This window comes from Pipra filicauda, unplaced genomic scaffold, assembly GCF_003945595.2.
Source record: "Pipra filicauda isolate LSUMZ 115617 unplaced genomic scaffold, ASM394559v2 scaffold125_size2111803_pilon, whole genome shotgun sequence".
Lineage (NCBI taxonomy): Eukaryota > Metazoa > Chordata > Aves > Passeriformes > Pipridae > Pipra > Pipra filicauda.
This window is the reverse complement of record NW_024103718.1, coordinates 332,639-354,256: the sequence shown is the minus strand read 5'-3', so window position 1 is coordinate 354,256 and position 21,618 is coordinate 332,639. Positions and strand designations below refer to the sequence as shown.

Here is a 21,618-nt window from a genome sequence, read left to right as displayed (position 1 = left end):
TATCACTCTTATCTTCCATACTACCATAGTATTCTTTTTACTTTTCTATTTTTATCTATAAAAACAAGTCCTACTAAAATGGAATGAGACATTAACAGCTCTTTAGTTTTTTTGGTGCATGATAGGAAAGTAAAGCATATCATAGCAAAATTGCTGGGTTTTTCTTTCATTTTAGTATGCAGATTTGAATCGCCACATAGATGCATTGAATGCATGGAGGAATGCTACTGTCCTGAAACCAGAGCATAGTTTGGCTTGGAACAATATGATAATATTGCTTGATAACACAGGTAAAAGCCTATTCTGATATTTTAATGAATAATTCAGTGTCTAGCAAAACTTAAAGCTTTATCTGTATATATCTTAAAGGAACTCTACCTCTTCTTTGGCTACCCAGACATTCTCTAATAATAGAAGAATACCTTCTGGCTCAGTGGTTTTAAAGCATCACTTGAAGTCCAGCATATAAATTGAATTTCTGATCCTTACTTGAAATACCATCATTGTGCCAGCACGTTTATACTATAGACCAAATTTCAGAACTTTTTAATCTTTATTCTTTGTTGTTCTTCTGAAGGTGTTATCTGTTGAAAATAAAATAAAGACTTTCTATTGTCTTAGTCTGATGAATTTTACATTTGTGTGTGTGTGATACCTGGCTTTCTTTAAAAACTCATGCAATCAGCTTTTTGTAAAATATGCACGCTTCAGCATGAAAAACAACTAATAAGGCTGTGTTAAAACATGCCTTCTCTTTTTCCCCTACCTGGTCTCCCAGGCAATCTAGCTCAAGCAGAAGCAGTTGGAAGAGAGGCCCTGGAATTAATACCTAATGATCATTCCCTTATGTTTTCATTGGCAAATGTACTGGGGAAATCACAAAAATATAAGGTAGGTAACTAGAGCTTTTTGACTGTAGGGTTTTCGATTGGTTTGGTTGGGTTTTTTCTTACTTAAATTCTAAGGTTTTTTTAGAAACCATTTGAGACCATTGCTATTGCTTCAATAACCAGGTTTCAATGCCTATTTCTGTCACAGTACTGGTGTGTGATTCTGGCCTAAGTTTATCCCACCTTATTTTAGATGCCTGGGTTACAAATGTTGCTGCCCTACACTACTGTCAGTGGTCAGTGGAGAGAAATAGGCTCTTAAGCACACTAGAGGGCAGTTAGAGTCTTGTGTTGCTTCACTGCCAAGGGAGGGAGCCTGCTTTGAATTAGAGGCCTTATTTCAGGAATTCAAATTAGATGGGATAGACTAGTCCTGGTCCTTTTGGTATGTAAAAGAAGCAAGATGTACCATTACCTGATATGAGTTCTAGCCTCTTTCCCTCAGACGCTATCTAAAATACAGTTACACAAATCTGTTAATCCCGAATTGAGGATGGGATATCTGGGTAACCCCAGAATACTACAAGACAAAGTCCATACATTGAACAATGTATTGAATTTTCTGTTGGATGGCGAGATACCTGTGAGTGGTATCTCAGCATTAGCTACTTATATTTGCAAGTAGGAAATGTAATGAAACTGATAAGAATTATTTATTTTCCCAAAGGAATTGCATGACCTGACAGAGAATAAATCATACACAGTTAATATATTTAGTTGTTTTAATTGACTCTGTAGTCAGTATGATATGATATGATATGATATGATATTATATATGTGATAGGGACAAATTAATAATCAAAATTTTGGTGTTCCTCAGAAAAACATCATTTACCGAACCTTGGCTTTTGGGGGGTTTGATGTCTTTTTGGTACTGATAATGCTAGCAGCACTGAAGGAACATCCTCAATTATATACAAAGTGAGATTTTGTGATGTGAAACTTGACAGGGCAAGAGGAAATGGCCTCAAGGTGCACCAGAGGAAGTTTAGATTAGATATTAGGAAAACTTTTTCACAAAAAGGGTTGTAAAACATTGGAACAGACTGCCCAGGGAAGTAGCGGAGTCACCACCTCTGGAGGTGTTCAAAAAAACATGTGGATATGGCACTTGAGAACATGGTTTAGTGGTGAACATTGTGATGGTGCTAGGTTGACAGTTGGACTTAATGATCTTAATGGTCTTTTCCAACTTTAATCATCTAATTTGATGATTCTCAAAACAGATACATTTTTCCACCAGTTACTGTGGACACTTAAATTTCATCAGTATTGTTCAGCTGTGGAATCTTGACCTGTCCACATGTGAAGCCAGGGCCTGTGAAAAGCCAAGCACTTACTTTTGTTTGCATTAGTGATGCTGTTAAACACCCTGTTTTTCTAGACTGGCTGGGGTTTTTTCCTGTACACTGGATTTCTTTCCTCTCTCCACCTGAGACTATTATAAAATATATATTTTAGGTTAATTTAGCAAAGTTCCAGAAGGATACAAATTACATCTAGAATATATAAGGGATGAGATTATGGAGGAGGTAATTGCTAGGATTATTTTGGTGAGTCATGACTGTGAAAGAATAGAGGATTGTGTAGTCATTCATCAAGAAGAGTATGTGGCATGATAAAGAGCATTTATAATGAAATAAGTTGAAAGAGAAGTTGAAAACAAGCTAGAAAACTTCTCCAGGTGCAGGAGAGATAAGTCTGTCTTAGTGGATTTAAAAAATAAAAAAAGAGGTAGTGGGTTTGATTGCCAGCTCTGAAAGGTCATTATGCTGCAGGAGGATGTGTTGGAGACAAAGCAGAAATAAAAGTAGGGGAAAATTAAGCTTGCAAGTCAGCATCCTGAATAAAGTAAAAGGAATAGCAGAGCCCAGGGAAGGAAGCAGGGAGCCAGCGAGTGTTTTAACAGTTCAATATGGAGTAGTAGGTTTGTGTTAAAACAGGGAGAGCAAATTAAGGGAATTGGAAAGTGGACTCACAAAGGTTATGATCTCGGCAGCTGTATTTTTGCATTGCCTAGAAAGAGGAGATATAAGAGTTTTTATAAGTGGGAGAATGCTAAATGACAATAAAAAGCATAGAAAATTCAGATTTCTTGTCCACCCCCTCACCATGTAAAAACAGAGAAGTGGATGGCTCTTCAAAGATTTTTATTGAATGGGCTTGGAGGGGAGGGAGGGGGGGTGGACTGTCAAGGTGATGGAGGTAATTTTCAGAGTGCTGCCTTGCTGTGTCTGATGTGTTGTATAACCTCAGGCATTTCATTTATTAGGTTACTTGTTATGTGTCTGAATAAAAGTTGTTATATTGGCTTTGTTGCAGTAAAGGAAGATTTGTTCTGAGAAATTTTGTTTGTTATCTCTTATTTTAAGACATTGAGTCAAAAAGGTTTTATTATGTTGTGAAAGATTTCCTTCCAGTAAGCACACGACATTCTCCTTCAGTTTCTTTCCAGCAGAAGATAGTTTTCCTACATCACCAACCAAAAACTCAACCCTTTTTGATTTATGTTTGTATCTACTGATGAATGGTTTATTGTTTCAGAAAGAAAAGCACATTTAGGATGAGCTGTTTCAATGGTTTTGTTTGGGTTTTTTAATTATCATCTGTTATACCAACTTAGAGTTCTCCTTTAAATGCTTGTTCTTATCTCACTGGATGAAAAACCAAGCTATCTTTAGTTCTTTGAAAATGTGTATGCAGTATTTTTGTTATGTATATATCTATGCTTTTTCTGTAAAAAGTGCAAAAATTGAAAACATTCAGCATTTTGAAGTAAAGCCAGACTACAATTTTGTGGCCTTGGCAGCAGATGGAATACAGTGTGGTTACCCCAAGCCTTTGCTATATGCAGCCTGAAAGTTTCTTGGCAACACTTAAAGATTTGGCAAGATGCAGCAATTTGAAATATCACTGGTGTACTGAATGTATATTTACTCCATATATCTACAGTAATATGAATATGATGCACCTTAAATAGCCTTTAATCAACCAGTATGCTGCTACTACTGCTGAGCAAAGTAGTGGTGATAAAAATGTTTTCAGCATGTAGTTGGAGATGTATGGTAATGGCAGCCAGCTCTTGAATATCTATTTCATTAAATTTTCTGGAAGTGGCACTGCACATGTTGTCCCATTGTGCTTCAGCAGTGAAAGGATGTGAGTCTGTACATGAGGTGCTTCTCTTTTCTGTAGGTGGCAACTTTAGGCATAGGACTGAATTAATTGGACAGCACATTTTTCACTTTGATTGCTGTTAACTTGGCCAGTGAAGAAATCAGAGATTTACTTATTAGACAAAAATACTAAAATTTGCAGTGGGAAAAAATATAACTTCATGGGACTTACGATTACCTCGTTTTTTCAGGTGCCAATCCACTGTTGATTTTTAGGATTGGAGAGTTGTACGAAAAGAGGAGGTTATCTTGCACAACTTGTCAAATTTTTGACTCTCGGTATGTTTCTCAAGTGACTGAGAAACATGGAAATCATGGGATAACTTTGCCTGGAAATGACATTTAGAGGTCATCCAGTCCAACCCCTGACCCAAACCAGGGCCAGTTCCAGTTGAATCTTGAATATCTTTATGGATAGAGATTCTAGAACCTCTCTGGACAGCATCTTTCAGTGCTTGACCAACTTTATGGTAAAAAAAATAAATTGTTTTTTTATCCTTTTATCTAATTAGAATTTCTCATATACCAACTTGCATCCATTATGTCTCATCCCATCTCACAGACATGTGAGAAGAGTCTGTTTTCATCTTCTCTGTATTATCTGATCAAGTAGTTGTAGGCAGCACTAAGGTCTCCCCTTTACCTTCTCTTCTGAAGGCTTCAGTTCTTTCAGCTGTTTGATGTATGTCTTGTGCTCCAGACCCTAACCATCTTGGTGGCTCTCAGCCAGACTCACTAAAGTATGTCTATGGACATACTTTAATGGAGTAATGGAGTCTTATAATGGAGAGCCCCAACCTGAACACATACTCCAGGTGTGGTCTCAGAAGTGCTAACAGAGAAGGATTATTTCCCTGGACCAGCTGGCTGTACTTGATACAGCACAAGATGTGGTTGGTTATCTTTTGAGGGTACACTGATGGCTTTTATTCTTTTTGCTGTCTACCAGGCCCACCAGATCCATTTCTACAGAGCTGTTTCCTAGACAGTTGTTTCTCAGGCTGTACTTTTGCATGGGATTATCCCATCCCAGATGTGGAACTTTGCATTTTCTTGCTGAACTTTATGATATTTCAGCAGTCCAATCCTGTACAACATCTTCATTAATGACTTGGATGCTGGGGCAGAGGGCACCATCATCAGCACCTTCGCTGATGACACCAAACTGGGAGGAGTGGCTGATTTGGCAGGAAAGCATCTGAGGATCCTGGTAGACACAGTTTGCCCCAAAGACACACTGCTGGCTCATGTTCAAAGAAGGCTAATGATATCCTGGGTTGTCTTAGGAGTACTGCCTTTTGCCAACAGGCTGAAGGAGGTGATCCTTCCTCTCCACTGGTGAGGTTACACCTGAAGTCCTGTGTCCAGCTCCCAGAGAGTTCAGCAAAGGGCCACAAAGATGATGAAGACACTGGAACATCTTTCCTATGGGGGAAGGTTGAGCGTGGAGAAGAGAAGCCTCAGGGGGAGGATCTCAATGTACATACTTGAAGGGTGGACAAAACTAGATGGAGCCAGGCTCTTTTCAGTGGTGCTCTGTGACAGGACAAAGAGCAATGGGCCCAAAGAAAACAAAGTATGTTCCCTCTGAACATCAGGAAGTGCTTTTTTACCGTGACCAAACATAGGCACAGGTTACCCAGAGAGGCTGTGGAGTCTCCATCAATGGGGATGCTGCCTAGAGATGGTCCTCGGCAGCTGGTTCCGCTGGAGCAGAGAGGTTGGATCAGATGACCACCAAAGGTCCATTCCAGCCTCAGCCATTCTCTGATTCCTGCCAGTCCGTTTCTCTGTCCTGCCCAGGTCCATCAAAATAGCAACTCTCCCCTCCAGTGTATTTATCACTCCCTCCTCTTAGGTGCTATTTATAAAGTTTTGAAAGTGCATTCAGTCCCATCATCCAGAACATTAATGAAGTCACTAAATAATATGAGTTTCAAAGAGACCAGTGCATACCAGCAACTGTCTGGGTATGACAATGCTGGAGCAATTGCTTATGCCATAGGAAAGCAATGCTAAAACTTGCACTATGGAATTATATACCCTCTAAATTTCCAGACATCTGGTTCCCTTGTTAACTCCTATCTAAGTATTCCTTCTCCTGAAACAGAATCGATCACAGAATGGTTGGTTTTGAAAAGACCTCTGGAGATCATCTCATCCAACCCCCCTGCTAGAGCACATTAACCTGGAGCAGGTTGCACAGGATTGCGTCCAGGCAGGTGTTGAATATCTCCAGGGAAGAAGACGCCACAGCCTCTCTGGCATCCTGTTCCAGTGCTCAGTCATCCTCACAGAAGGAAGTTCTTCTTCATGTTCAGGTGGAACTTGCTGTATATCAGTTTCTGCCTGTTGCCTCTTGTCCTATTGCTTGGCACCACTGGGAAGAGCCTGGTTCCGTCCTCTTGGCACCCTCCCTTCAGATACTTATAGACACTGATGAGGTTCCCTCTCAGTCATCTCTTTTCAGACCGAACAGGCCCAGCTCCCTCAGCCTTTCCTCATAAGAGAGATGCTCTAGTCCCTTAATCATCTTTGTAGCCCTCCACTGGACTAGCGCTGAGAATGCTGTGGTTTGTAATTTCCTTGACCTGAGAAGATGAAGGCACTTTCTGCATAAGTCTCTCTTGGCTTGAGAGTGGCAGCTCAGCTGTGCTCAGCAATGCTTTGAAAGGACCATGTTGTCTAGGTTTGAATTTGGACATATGGGAAAGCTCTTAAGTCACTCACAGTTGAGTGACTCAATCTTGACATCAGAAATATCTTTTTCCCTGAAGGGGAACTCTAGAGACTTACTTCATGCTTCACATGAGAAGATGGTGGAACCAAAAATCTGGGTGACAGGTTTTCTTCTTCAGTAGAGCCTGTGTTATTTTAAGTAGTAAAAGCTTAGCACAAAGGAAAGAATTTTTCTCCAGGTTATTGTTCTCACATGCCTCAGACTAACAAGTATGTGCATTCAGACAGAAGCCTATGGCATTGAGGTAATTTTATCTTCAGGTCATTTGCGTTGAAACTGAATGAACAACTTTCCCTAAAGCTCAGCACAGCATAGAAATCTTTGTAAAATTTGCTCTCAAATATCTAAACTTGCATGTAAGTGAGTAAATATGCTCCATCTGGATTGGGGGAGTGTAACTTTTTAAACCTCTACAGGAAATATGCTCTGGGAAAAAAGTATCTATATTAGCAGCTAGTTTGGGAAAATAAAATGGTTTTAATTAGAGAATTAGTTTAGTGGTAAATTATTTTCTGAATACTTTCTGAGGGAGCTCAGGTTTTCTAAGTACTCAGATATCAAGAGTCTTAAGAGTACACACTGTAAGTGGGAATATGAAAAAGATAACTGGTGAAGAAATGTGAAGCATATTTGAAGGATTTTTTAAGTAACAAGCACTCAGCTACTCTTCATTGGGAACCATGCTGAAATATCTGCTTGAAAAGAATCTACTGGAATGCCAGTATTTTTAATACTAAAATTATTTTTAAAGGAAATGTGTCTAAAAGCAGTTTGCTCAGATCCCAAATTATACTATCCTTAACTTGATTGCATAAGAAGGGAAAACTTCAGCAGGTAATGTTTGAAAATATAGTAACTATAAAAAAAAGAATTTAAGTAAACAGTTTTGCAAACTTTACTAGTGCCTAATAATTTTCTGCTAAAATAATAGCAGCCTATGAAAGCATGGCACTTATTTGTAGCATTATTACTGTTTTCAGGAGGCTGTAGCCACCTGAGCTACAGGATCATGAAGGCTCAGAATATTTATATGATGGTATCATATCTGTATGATATAGTTTCGGAGGGTTTTTACTTACAATCAAGGGTAAATTTGACATTATTTTATATACAATGAGAGTAGACTGTCTTGTTGACTATTATTTTAAATTATTCAGGAATCTGAAGCTTTGTTCCTCAAGGCAATTAAAGCCAATCCAAATGCTGCCAGTTATCACGGTAATTTGGGTAAGAGCCTTTCTAACTCTTATCAGCTGTATTGTTTATTTGCTTCATATTCATTGTGTTTAAAAAGAAAAAGCAATCTTTCGAGCCTTCTTCCTGCTGGGCAGATTTCTATTTTACTTTCTAGAAGAACTGCCAGCCAGAAGAACAGGGCACTAATCCAGAAAAGCTGTCACATGATATGACAGATCAAGAGGGCTGCACAGTCCAGCCCAGAGGTAGCTGCACTTCAGTATCTGCAAATTGGTTTATTTATGCTATGCTTGTAACCTGCAATGAGCTCACCAGATAAGAGCTGCCATTTATGGCTGCATTGTAATTCATTCCTTCATCGTTCCCATGCCAGTTCTGCTCCCAGGCTTTGGTCTTACATTTGGCAACAGAACAAGCAGCTACTGTGCCACCAACCAGTGACAGACCCTTAACTGGAAATAAATACTTCAATGGCATTTTCCAAGTGGTTTGCAAGATTCCACATTATTCAACAATATTGCTAATGAAATTCCCCCTTGATGTTCCAGCTGTGCTTTATCATCGCTGGGGAAATCTTGACTTAGCAAAGAAGCACTATGAAGTCTCTCTGAAGCTTGATCCTATGGCACCTGGAACCAAGGAAAACTACAACCTCTTAAGAAGAAAACTGGAGCAGTTGCAAAAGAAAGGCGGTGCCTGATGTTCCTTTCCAGGTTGTCCGTGCATGCTGTTTACGACTAATGTTACATGGCTGCTTTTGACCATGTACAGGATTCAGTCATTATTTCTCAAAAATGATAACACCACCAGCACCACACACTTGAATGTCCGGTTTTGCCCTCCTACAGATCCTAACATTTCAGCTTGGGGGATCATTTTATTTTTACTCTTGAACTGCTTTTAAAGTCCATTAGAACATTTTTATAGGTATATGAAAGCAATGCAGATGGAATTTCACAGCATACACTTGTCATTTGATATCTTCATGTGACACTTCAGTAGAAGGATGAATAGCAGAAGGTGGTTTTATTTCTGAAACTGATACTTAAAAGTGCAATTTCCTGTTTAAATCCTGATCTTTTCAAGTATAAAGAATATCTGTCCAGTTTTATTACTGCCTTCTACTGCCAGTCCTGCAGAGCCAGTGAAAAAAGGATTCTCTCCATCACATCAGTCTACTCATATAATTTTGGTTGCATGCCCTTATGTTTGTGTCTCAAGCCTGTGTTGGATTTGTACAGGAGTAAATAAGGGCAAAGATTTGACCATAAATGTCTGTCAGCCAGTGTACTGCTGAGGTATGCTTGAGTGTAGAAAATACTCTTAGATTAAGATGGAGATTTTAAAGCAGCAAAGGGAAATGAAGTGTGAGGCAACAGAGGAATCAGCTAGAGTTTCTGTTCCTGCAGGCAGCCTCATCTAGTATAGACAACATGGGCAACAGGTCAGAATTGCTTTAGCTCCTGTGGCAGGTCAGTGGTCTAAATACAGTATATAGTGTCTGCAGGAGCTTAATTGCCGTGTTCTTAGGCATTTCAGTGCTTTCTGGTTAAGGACATTACACCTTGCAGCTCCTGTACTGCTGGCGAATAAAGAGGTAATTTCTGTGACAAAGGGACTGTGCAGAAGATCTGACCTTGGCTGTTGATCTATTACCTGGAAGGAACGTGGCTCACCTTTGTCTCCCATGGCTTCTGTGTTTGCTGAAGGGGCAGATAAATAAGCATAGCTGTTAATGCATAAACTGAGCACATCAATGTGAGATTATTCAGAGATGGTATATGTTGATACCATGTTACCTCTCAAAAGGGGCTATGCTTTAATACATGTTTGAACTCTGGCTGTCCAGAGTTGTTTGTCATGTTCTAATATTTACATTCCTGCTTCAGGAAGTAGTCACATGTCTGTGTATTTGTGGTGGTTGTTTTTTGGGGTTTGTTTGTTTGTTTGTTTGTTTTGGGGGGGTTGTGTTGAGATGGGTTGGTTTCTTTGTTTAAGATTGAAAGTTTGCTATTAATTTTGAAAACTAAGGAACTTTCCCTCTCTTTTTATATTCCTTTATTCTTTCCAATGATGTCCCCTGGAAGAAATTGATCAGTGCAGTATTTGCAGCTTTCCTAATTAGTCCAACGATTATTGTATAGGAGATTGTGTAATGTTCTCCATACACAACTCATCTATGTGTGGAACCATTTAAAGTCTCTGATAAGTTCCTGCCATAGGGCAGGATGTTGTGTGAGCTTCTCATCTGACCACCATATAACCATTCTACATCTATAATATGATTTGAACCTACAATAGGCTGCTTTTACATTATAAATTTGCTTGGTAATGACAGTTGATTCAATAACTAAGTGTGTCTACAGAGCACATTGCAATACTGCAGAGCTACCAAAGCATCCTCTGGCAAAGCTAGTTCAGGTACTACAAGCTGTGCAGCTACTTTAATGTAACTTTTTTGCCAGACTAGCTGTAAATCTAGCCAACAAGGCTGTTGCAGTGGGGTGCTGTCCACAAATTTGGCTTTGAATGAACTAATCTGGCTATGTGATATAGTATGCTGCTGTACTGGTTTTGGTCGAGATACCAGAGGCATGCATGTGTGTTCCTCTCCTGCAAATACAGCCTGTTTCTCAGCAGGACTAATTAGTTCATATAGGGTACTAAGTTGATACAATTGTTTCCATTTCTTCTGGTTTCTAGACAGAATTGTCAGAAAGTAGTTTCTGAATATATTTGCCGGATATAAACATGCTCTTTGGTAAGCATCTGGTAAGCAGAACACTGCACCAGTATGGCTAGTCATCTTCTGATGACCACCATAGTTTAGCCAGTGCCAACTTTTGTATCTGAAAGGTGCTGAAATAGGTACACTCTTCAGTACAAACGGCAGGCTTTTAAGGCTTTCCATACATAGCCCACTTTTCATTGATATTGAGAACATGTAGCTTCTTTGATCATGAGGAATTAAAGAGTTAGGGTCTGGCTGGGTGAGCTAATTTATAGCTGAAGATAAATGTGTTTAATATAATCAGGTTTTTTCTGTATATTTGGAAAAATACATCCTGAGCTTAAATTATTATTCTCATCATAAAATCCACATGTGTAGTTTTCCCTGTTGCTTTCCATATTAGCTTTGCAAAAATCCAGTAGATCAATATTATGTATGGGGTATGAATTCCTTCTAGGTCATTATAAAACAAAGCTGTTGTAGAAATTCCTCTGTGGAAGTCAGTTTGTCCTTCTACTCAAGAGTTTTAGATGGAAGAGACAGACAAACAAATTGGATGTTTTGTTAGTATTTGAAAATGGGTTTTATTTTTCAGTACAGACAATATGATTTCTTCTTGATTAGCTTTCTGGCTAGTTGTATATGTTTTTGTGAGGGTTTACTTGTTTTATATAATTTTCAGTTCTATAGAAATGCGATTGATTACTTGTATGATGGTAATAAGAAGGATACCCTTACATCTGAGTGTAATGTTGAGGCAGAATTGTGTTCAGAAGAAGCCACAAAGATGACTGCTTTTCTAATTAAAATTTCCTTAAGACTTTCAAGAATACTAAATATTTTTTTACTTTATTTTCAGAAATATTTTGAAAGTGCAAATAATACAGTGGGGTTTATTAAAACGGTTATAATGCTAACCTTTTGCTTGGTTTTTCATACCTCATAACTGACTCCTGGAATAGTGCAGAACACTCAACCCTGAAGAGAGAAAGGTGAAGAAAAATTGGGTTTGTACATAACTATTGTTACAAACATTGTCTGTCTTTCTAGCTGGATTTTTTTCCCATTGCTAATTACAGAAGATTAAAGTTTCCTTATCAGCTGGTCTGCTTGATTCCCTAGGGAAATTAAGAAGCCTGGTTACTTTTTTCTTCTTTTTTGTTTCGAAAGATTGCTTGTTCAAATACAGTTCTGGGGAAAGAAATACAGAATGATTCAATGCACAGAATGGAGTCTGAAAAATAGTCACAGTGATTGCTATGGATGGGAGTCTCTTTTCACCAAAAACTTCTAGCCGAGTTCCCAAATTGTATGTTTCTCTCATGTCTAGACCAATGCCATGTACATGAAGTTTCCTGTTATTTAATGTCATACTTAGTATTTAAACTTTAGAGATGTGGATTGTGTGTGTGTTTATGGGCACTGAGAAATAAAAATCTTTAATACTTTTGAATGGTTTCTTAAAAATATTGGGCCTATTCACTGGGAACTTGTTTCCTTCATATTTGAGATACCTGCATCTGAGCTATTCATCCTAGTTTCTCTGTATAGTCACTGGAGGGGGAACAGGTAATGTAAACTATGATTCATCTTCTAAAGGAAGAACCTTTAGGATGTGAGGAGTCATATACTTGAACCAGGTACTCATCTTCACTAACTTCAAAGGGTAACTAAGGTGATCAGCTCATATACATGAAGAAAATCTCCCTTGATGCTTTCAGTTGAAGTAATCTGGTCCCATACACCTCTAGCATTCTCATACATTATTGGCCCCAAGAACGTTAAAAGACTGGCATTGAAGCAAACTGGCAGGTACTTGCCTTGAGAGTTGGAGAGTTATAGTAGCTCGATGAGGGAAGGGGATAAAACAAATTAGGATGACTTTGATAAATTTACATGACTGATAAAGCATCTTTCATTCTTTGTGTATGAAAACAACATTCAGGTCCAGTTTGATTTGTTTCTATCTTGTTTATGTTTCTGTAATAAATGGTAACAACTTCTTATTGAAATGACTTTTGGCATCCTTCACTCTAAAAAGCAATCTAAAGCAACTGTAAATTTGCAAAGGTGAGATTTTTTTTCTTAAATTGAAGTTGCTATTTTCAAGCTGTAGCTGTTGGAATGTTAAATGCGATAGCATAGCCCGTTTCAGTATGGTGAGGTTTTTTAATTTCAATATCTTGATATTTATTTGCTGGTTCCTGCCTTTGTTCCCTATTTCATGTGAGCATTGGTATATTTACATACCTGTCATTACATGTAGATTCCCAAGTGTTTCTTGGCTTGGCCCTTTCACTGAGTAGCGCTTCCACAGCTCTTGGTATGTCTCTACCAAATATGCGTTTATGAGGGCACATTTAACTCAAAACCACTAAAATTTACTAGAAACAAAAGTGAGATCACATGGTTGGATTTCTGCAATGTCAACACCAAGGGAGCCAAACTTCTGTCATGTGCCACTAATAATGGGCACTTCAGACTCTGTACTGGACTGCACGATAATGTGAAGTGGTTGTACATAGGTGTAATGTTATAAACACAGCAACTTGGACTCTGTGCTTTAAGGAAAAAGGACCGTATAGCCACTCCAAGGAAGAGGATGTGCACAGCTGCACGGGCTGTCAAGCACTGGAGGACGGATGACCTTTGTATTAGAATGCTGCACTGCAGTGTTGTGGCATGGGTGTTCAGTGTGTGTCAGTAATGATACATGTCAAGTGGTTCAGGGTTTTTTTAAACAAATTTTTTTGTTAGGAAAAAATCTCTACAGGTACTGTGTAGCTTGTGATTTCTGAGCTGAACTTTTTTTATGTAGTGTTAATCATTCAGATTGGCAGTGGTATGTTCCAATTTATTTTCAGCTGAGCAAGAAGTAAATACATTTGTAATTAAGCCATGAAATAAATCTGCATTTTGCTATCTTTTTTTTGGATAGATTTTAATTGTGACAGTGGTGTTTATTTTTGTAGTAAGTTTTTGATTCAGGGTTCTGCTGAAAGCTAGGAAGAAAATCTAATGAGCCTAGTAGACTGGCACTGGGACATACGGGAAGATGTTCTCTTGGAGTACTAGTTCAAAATCTTGATTCAGCGTGATTGTATTGATGTTGAATGTGTGTGCCTAAACAACAAAAAGAAGCACTTTAAAAAAGTGATAGAATACATAACTCGTTAATTCAAGCTTTAAAACAATAAAATATAGGAAAAAAGCAAGAGCTTCTGCCTCAAATGCTGAGCAGTCTTGTTGACCGCCAAAATGAGATTCGTTACCTGGTGTGCAGCAAGCCAGTAATTGCACAGTCAAGAGAGACATTGATTATTTATTTCAGAGTTGCACAAGCCCGGGTGCTCGGTGGTATTCCACAAATCAAGCACACCATCTATCAAAACCTTTAACTATTTATACATTTTAGCAAACAAAGGAATTAGTGTTCAATGACTACAAGTTATATAGTTATCTTACTAATTAGTATTCTACCTTCTATTGGTTAATGATTCTCTTGCTTCTCGTGCTAATTAGTCCACATGCTGAGTCTTTCCTTTTGGGTCAGGTTTCTTTAGTCGGTGGTCCCAAAAACCCCCCTGCTGGAATTACCTTTACCCAGCTGGAGCTGATTTCAGCACAGTTGCTGAGTTGGGTTTATCAGTTTCTTCCTTATCTTGGGAGTTCTGCCAGATGTTTTTGTGGCCTGTAAATTCTGCATTCTTTGTGTCCACTATCAGTGGTGCATCCTTCTGCCTAAGCTTTGTTAACCTCCCCCTAGGTCTGAGATCACTGAAGCATGTCAAGCCCTAAACTTTTCACGAGGCAATTCTACCAACAAATAATTTGTTTTTCTAATAGCCAAAGACTGCTTTGAGATCTCCCCTGTCTCCTCCAGGCTGAACAAACCAAGTGACTTAAGCTGCTCCTGGTATGGCTTCCCCTGTAGATCCTTCACCATCTTTGTAGCCCCCCTTTGGATGCTAATAGCTTTATATCTTTCTTATGTTATGGTGTACCCAGGACTCAAGGTGAGGCCACCCCAGTGCAGACCAGAGCAGGACAATGACCTCCCTCAACCGGCTGTCGATGCTTTCCCTGATGCCCCCCAAGACACAAGTTAGCCCTCCTGGCTGCCAGGGCACTGCTGACTCATAATTCATCTTCCATTGACCTGGACCCCCAGGTCTCTTTCTGCAGCACTGGTGAACAAGTACCGAATCGTTCTGTGTCAGTGCATAAGGGTATCTCGCTCTTATTCCTCTTACCAGCGCGTTCATTTTCTTACAGTGATTTTACTGTGTGGAGCCTTCACGTACTTTGCTAAAGAGCGGACCAATCCCTACAGAGCCAGCTTGAGGGAGTCCTCCGCTGGGACCTGGAAGCTGCCAGCAAAGACGGTAAACAGAAAGGCACTTGGCACCCTCCAAGTTTAAAACTCCTGCTTCAGGCTCAAGACCAATCTCTGCAGCCAAAACCCCTTCTTGTTGAGTAGCCAACAGCGTCTGTAAAATAATAACGCGGTTTTTAAAGCTCCCCAAGAGCCAGACTGACTAGCTGTAGTTGTATTGCTTGACACGTTTGTTACGGCCTCCAGGAGGCGAGGCCCCGGCACCGGGTTTTGGGAGCGGCTCTTCCCGGGAGCGCCGGGCGCTGCTCCTGCTTTGGCAGCCGGCGCAGGCTGCCCCGCTCTCCCGGCTCCGGGCCCGGCTGCCCGCCCTGCCCGCGCTCCCGTCCCCCCGCCAAGCACGCCCCGTCCTCTGGCAGCCGGGCCGGCCCGGGCAAAGAACCCCGGCTCGGCCCCCCCAGCCCCGGGGCACCCGGCGCTGCCCCGGCCGCGGGGGAGGGAGCGCAGGCAGGCACCGCCCCGCGTCCCGCTCCGCCCCGCCGCCTACTCCCCGGAGAGGCGCCCCAGGACGGGCAGAAGGCGGCGGCCGCAGGCACGAGTGGAGGCGCGGACACAACGGCAGCGGTGGCGAGTGAGTACCCCGGCCGAGCGCCGGGGGGCCGGGCCGGGCCGGGCCGAGCGGGGCGGGGCGGTCCGCCCTTCTCGCCACGTGATGCGCGGCCCCACCGGGGGAGCGGGGCTGGTTTGGCGCAGGCTGCGGGTCCCGCCGGGGCCGGCGCTGGGGGCCGGCGGCGGGGAAGGGCGCTGCCGGCTGTCCCGCACCGCCGGAGAGCACGCCTGCCGCCGCCGGGCTGCGGGCCGCGGGGGCGGGCCCGTAAGAGCCACGTGTGACAGCGGCGCGGCTCGGCCCCGCCGCCGGGCGGGAGCTGCGGGCGGCTCGGCCTGCGCCCCCGGGTTCGGGGCTCCCTCCCGGGGACCCGGGTGCCCGTGGTGCGAGAGCACAGCAGCGCCTCGCACCCCAGAGGTGGGAGGAGTGGCTCATCGGTGACACGGCCGAGCGCAGGAAGAGCTGTCCGTGACGCTCTCGCCTTCTCCTGGTGGCCGGGCGCATCCTCCGAACAAGTGTTCATTGTGATCCAGATACTCGTTTTAGTAACATACCTTTGCCTTGGTAATGGTTAGTGACGTGTATTTGAAGAGCTAGTATCTACATTAAGGGGAAAAGAGAAAGGAAATAGTTTAGGTATCATTCATGAAGAGAAGCTGTGACAATCGATAACTGTCTACACCTGTCAAGTGGAAGGTGTCCCTGCCCACGGGAGGAGGGTTGGCATTAGGTGATTTTTAAGGTCCCTTCCAACCCAAACCATTTTATGTTTCTGTATCCTTACAAGATGACGCTTCAGACTTCAGAGAATTTATCTTTTTGCCCTCAGTATTTGGACCAGAATGTTGGGGGTTTGTTATCCCTTTTTTTTTTTTAATTGTCTTAGGGGTTTAATTTTAATATGTTTTCATCTCCTGCCTTTTCTGTATCCTTTTCCATTATAGAGTTATGTAAACATTTTGCTTTTGAGTTAACCTGCATTTAGTTGTATCTGTGTTAACTCCAGACAATTAATTTCCTAATTTTTTGCTCCAGGAATTTTTTAATTTGCTGCTTCTGTAATTTTTGCCCTCCTTTGAAAATAGCAAAGTAGTGAATTATATAGAGGTTAACGTACAGAGGCACAATTGTAAATATTTCCGTGACCAAGTTATTTGATGTTGATCTCTATGTGGAGTGGACTTGTTTTATATACACTCTAGTTTAAGCAGGCAGTCAAGCTGGAAAAGCAATTTCTTGACAATTAAAATTGTTCATGGTGTGACAAAGGCCATTAAGAGAGGCTTTAAATTTTGCATCTGAACAAAAAAACAGGCATGTTTCCATCATTCTTCGCACACACACACTCCCCAAGAAAAGTCTTAAAAACCTACATGTCTTAAAAATATAATTGTCCTTTGTCAGCACTCATCTCCTGCCCTCACTCCATCATAGCTGTCAAAGTCACATGAACACTAACATGTCTTATTATCAAAGTGCAGTACATCATTCTTCTGCCATGGGTAAATAAAAGAACAGATGTCTCTGTTACTGTCTGTCTCAAAACCTGAATTGTCAAGGGTGTTACATGTTAAACAAAAGAAAAAATGACCTAAATATACCTTGCTAATATTTTTAAATCTGCATCCTTCTGCTGACAACTATTAACTTCTTGATATGTGCGTCATAGTTCATTTTCCATGCGTTTTTGCAGCATGTTTGCTCCTCACTTTCCAAATTGCTGTGGTGGTCTGCATCAGCTTTGCAAGGAAGTTTCTTTGAGCTTGTTCATGCGTTTGAGACCACTGGAATATTGAACGGAGCTTTGCTTAATGACTGAAGAGTGTGTGTCATATTGTTTATAAGTTTCATGTCACCTGCTGCTTATAGTTTTTCTTCTGGTGACTTTGTATGTGTGATCAGAGTTTTCCCTTGCTTATTTTCTCATATTCAGGATAGAAGTATTGCTTTGAATGCTTCATTTACTGCAGTGTCTGCTTTTTATCCTTTAGAAAGGATCACTGTGTCAGTTCATGCTTTCCTTGGCTGATTTTTGACATGGAATGCTAGGTGCCTCCAGAGAGTGGAGGGCACGAACCAGGCCTGGTTTGAACCAGACATCCTGCTGTCTCTGCCACCCACTGTTCTGCAGAGTACAGCCTCTTCCCTTGAAAAAGTGTTGTCTAGCATTGGCTTTAGCCCTGCTCTGAGGGGGAGGCTGGGCTGGGTGACCTTCAAAGGTCCCTTCCAACCAACATTTCTCTGAGTCTGTCTATACATTCTCATAACTCCCAATAGTAACCCAACTGCCTATTTCAAAAGAAGTTTCCTCTTGAAAATTACTTTTATCTGACTGCTGATGTAATGAAACCACAGGTTTTGCCTGTTCTGCTTCTCTTGTTCATATGGTTGTGTTTGTTCTTCTTGGGGAACTTCTGGGAAGTCAGGTTACGTGACTGCCTGATATATGTTGTGAATTTTCAAGTGTAGTTACAGGCACAAAGGTGTAGTCATGGGGGTGTCATGAAGTGAAATAAGAAAAATAAATTCTAGGGGCATGTTGTGGCATTTTTCTTCTGCTACTAGCTCTGGTACACTTTTGTTCTCTGGTGAACTAGCCAGATTATTTTTCTGTGTAATCCTGAACTCCATCAGTAGTTACTGTTGGTAGAAGAAAAATACACCATGTTTCACTGTAGTACTTGTCATTTCTTTTTTGGAGCAATGCACTTTTCTATTCCTTCCTGATCAAGTCGTCCTGTATGTTTCTCAGGCTCTAAAAGTATACATTCTTTGAACTTGAACCTGGTCAAATAATTTTCATAACTTTTTTGATTTAAGTAGAATTGAGTGTGAAACTTGCATGACATTTTAAGTGAACTGCTTAAGCAGAGATCACGTGTCATAACAGTATGTATTTTCTATATGAACTACTACTACCTTTCCTTTTCTTATCTTTCAAAATATTTTTTGCAGCATTCTGACAGAGAGGGTAAGTATTACATAGATAATTCAATAAGAAACAGGGGAAATGGATGGACCCAGTCATGTTATTGACTTAGCAAACATAATACCCTTTTCATTTTGTTTCTCTAAAGAGAGTGTTTAATACCTTTTTTCTTCAAAAATAGAACTATTCAGGCAGTAGTAAATCATTGTTCTTAAACCAAAATATATAGCTATCTAGAGTTTTCTCCTTTTTTTTTTACTCCAAAGGTTTAATTACATTTTATGGACCATGTCAGATACAGCTCTCTTTTCCCCACTTCCAATTAATGCTAAAGAAGGACAGACTATACTGGGGTAATATCATGTCCTATTGATTTAATGGCCTTTACATGAAGATTTTTGGCCACTGTGATTTCTTTAAGTGTGTCAACTATTTTCTCTTAACATCTTGAGAAAACACATCAATATTACTGTCACTCTGGATTTCTCTGTCTTACAGGACACCTCTTTTCCTTTGGAATTACCCACATAACCACCTCTCTTTGCAGTGTTTTGACTGTAATTGCTCATGACCTTTACTAACAGCCAGAGTTACCATCATATTGCTGACATTCTGACAGAAGTTCTTGGCCACGCAGAATTGCTTTTTCTCATCCTTTCCCTGAACCATTGCTTTTTTCCAGTGCTGTGTGTTGTTACAAACTGTAAGGGAGATCATCCCACCCATGCCAGGCTTCAGCTGTGTGAGTGTATCTGTATAAGAACAATGCTGCAATTTGAAATATTTGTGCTATCAAGTAATACCAGAGTAATTGCAAGTCTGTTTATCTTCTTTCCCTCCCCTCATTTTGTCTAGCCTAACACAGCCCCACAACTTTTATTTCAGTAAAATTCAGGTTGGAAGGGACCTTGTGAGTCACTAGTCCAGTCTCCTTATTCAGAGTGGGGTGCTCTGTGTGAGCAGACCATGGTGTGTTTTATCCAACATACCTTGAAAACCTACAGGGATAGAGACTACACAACTTCTCTGGGCAGCTTGCTTCAGTTTTTGTCTGCATCATGAGAACCCTTTTCCTTGGATCAAATTGGGGCCTCTCTTATTCTGGTCAACTCTGACACGTACCACTGTGAAGAGATTGGCTGTGTTTCCTGGATAACCACTTCACAGGTATGAGAAGACTGCTATTAGGACACCTCAAAGCCATCTCTTGTCAAGTTGAACAGGCTGTTTCCTGAGCTGCTTTTCACAGAGCAGGTGCTCTTGCCCCATGACTATGTGAATGCACCACAGTTTGTCCATATTTTCTCTTGTTTTGGGCCCAAAACTGCATACGGTATTGTAGATGTGGTCTAGCGAGTATCAAGTAAAGGGAGATCCTCACTTCCCATTGGTCATGTTCCCATTAATAAGTGCAGGGTGCTTGCTGCCTTGGCCGTGTTCTTTGTTCAGCAAAGGTGTATTCATGAGTTAAGGTAAGGATGAGTAAGGTAAATCATTAGAACGTCAGAGGAAGCATGAATCCCAGACATCATGAATCTCAGTATCATCTTGACTGTTGTACTGCACTTTGGCTGAGTCTTGGCTCCAGCAACAGTCAGGATTGTAGCATTCCTGTTAGTGAGGAGGGAGATGCAGATGCTCATTTCTCATCACGTCTAGATGTCTTGCTGTTTACTTATATATTCCACAAGTCGCAGGAATAGTTTTTGGTATTATGTTACTTTCTGGTAAAAGTATTATGCACAATTTAAATAATGTCTTAGAATGGTAGTAGACTTTTCTCTAAAATACTACTTTTTTGCTGCTGATCTGGACTCAATCTTCTGTAATTTCTCTCTTTCATCTCTCCATATCTGGTCCTGTTTAGCCTGGAGATGTCTGAGAGGGGACCTTATCAATGTATATAAGTATCTGAAGGGAGGGTGTCAAGAGGATGGATCCAGGCTCTTCTCAATGCCAAACAGTAGGACAAGAGGCAACAGGCAGAAACTGATGCACAGGAAGCTCCACCTGAATATAAGGAAGAACTTTGTTACTGTGTGGGTGACTGTGCACTGTAACATATTGCCTGGGGAGGTTGTAGAGTCTCCCTCACTGGAAGTACTCAAGAACCATCTCTGGATGCAATCCTGTAAAATGTGCTCTAGGATAACCCTTCTTGAGCAGGGAGGTTGTACCAGGAGATCCACTGTGGTTCCCTTCCAATCTGACCCATTCTGTGATTCTGTGATATGCTGGGTATCAACCTGTACCTCTGCTGCTGCCTTCTGCATCTCAGGGACTTAAAGTTGTCTACACATCTAGTGAAATATATCAATTAATACATTTTGCCTTCTGGTAGGCAGACCAGTTTGTGTACAGGACTTGAAATAACTGTGGGCTTATTGTTTCTACTGTGGGCTTATTGTTTCTACTGACACACAGTACTGATAAGAATTGTGAGTTTGTACTTCAGCTCTGCCCTCTTTAGTCTCCTTACTTAGATGACAAACTTGCATTTGAAATGTGAGTTTCATTTGTAGTTCCTGGCAAGAGATTCAGCTCACATCTCTTTACACCAACTGGTGATGCCTGAATGACCAGCCTAGATTCTGAACTTTAGGAAATTAAAGTGAGGTGAATGCTACCTCTGGCTCATAAAAAGTTATTAATAGCGTTCTTTATGAATTCTTTTACATTGAACCCAAGTGTTTGTTGTTTAATTGCATATTGAACAGGTTAGGGTATGGACACTGAATTTTACCGCCAAAAGCAGTATGTGGTTTTAATTACGTCTATGGATCTTATGCAATTTCTGTAAGTAACAGTTTTGCTCTTGCTTGGATCTCAGAATGTGTGAATTTCTCTTGAAATCTAAGGTAACAGGTTAGATCATTTCCCATCAGAAGAAGCAAAGTCCACATATACAGTAATACTGAAAGCTTGAAGGAAAATAGAAATAAACCAATTTTCTTTGAAACATTGCTGAGAAAAATGATTTTGAAAGTGAGACTGTAAGTAGTGAGTGAGAAGTAA

At 40.8% G+C, this 21,618-nt stretch overlaps 2 protein-coding genes across 3 annotated transcripts in view; both read left to right on the top strand.

Annotated features, from left to right (window-relative positions):
* Positions 1-13,679, top strand: part of TMTC4 (transmembrane O-mannosyltransferase targeting cadherins 4) — a 58,309-nt gene extending 44,630 nt beyond the window's left edge. The window contains exons 15-18 of one of the 2 annotated variants that reach the window (XM_027730769.2): positions 176-290; positions 779-891; positions 7,964-8,033; positions 8,552-13,679. In XM_027730769.2, coding sequence (XP_027586570.1) covers positions 176-290; positions 779-891; positions 7,964-8,033; positions 8,552-8,703 — 450 coding nt within the window. In that variant the 3' untranslated portion in view covers positions 8,704-13,679. Of the gene's footprint in view, positions 1-175; positions 291-778; positions 892-4,257; positions 6,439-7,963; positions 8,034-8,551 lie in introns of those variants that run through there. The other variant, XM_027730772.2, reaches the window with a different exon arrangement.
* Positions 13,680-15,620: 1,941 nt separating this feature from the next.
* GGACT (gamma-glutamylamine cyclotransferase) overlaps positions 15,621-21,618 on the top strand; it is a 29,896-nt gene continuing 23,898 nt past the window's right edge. Inside the window, exon 1 of the mRNA XM_027730776.2 lies at positions 15,621-15,698. The gene's annotated coding sequence lies outside the window, so the exon portion shown is untranslated. The remainder of the gene's footprint in view (positions 15,699-21,618) is intronic.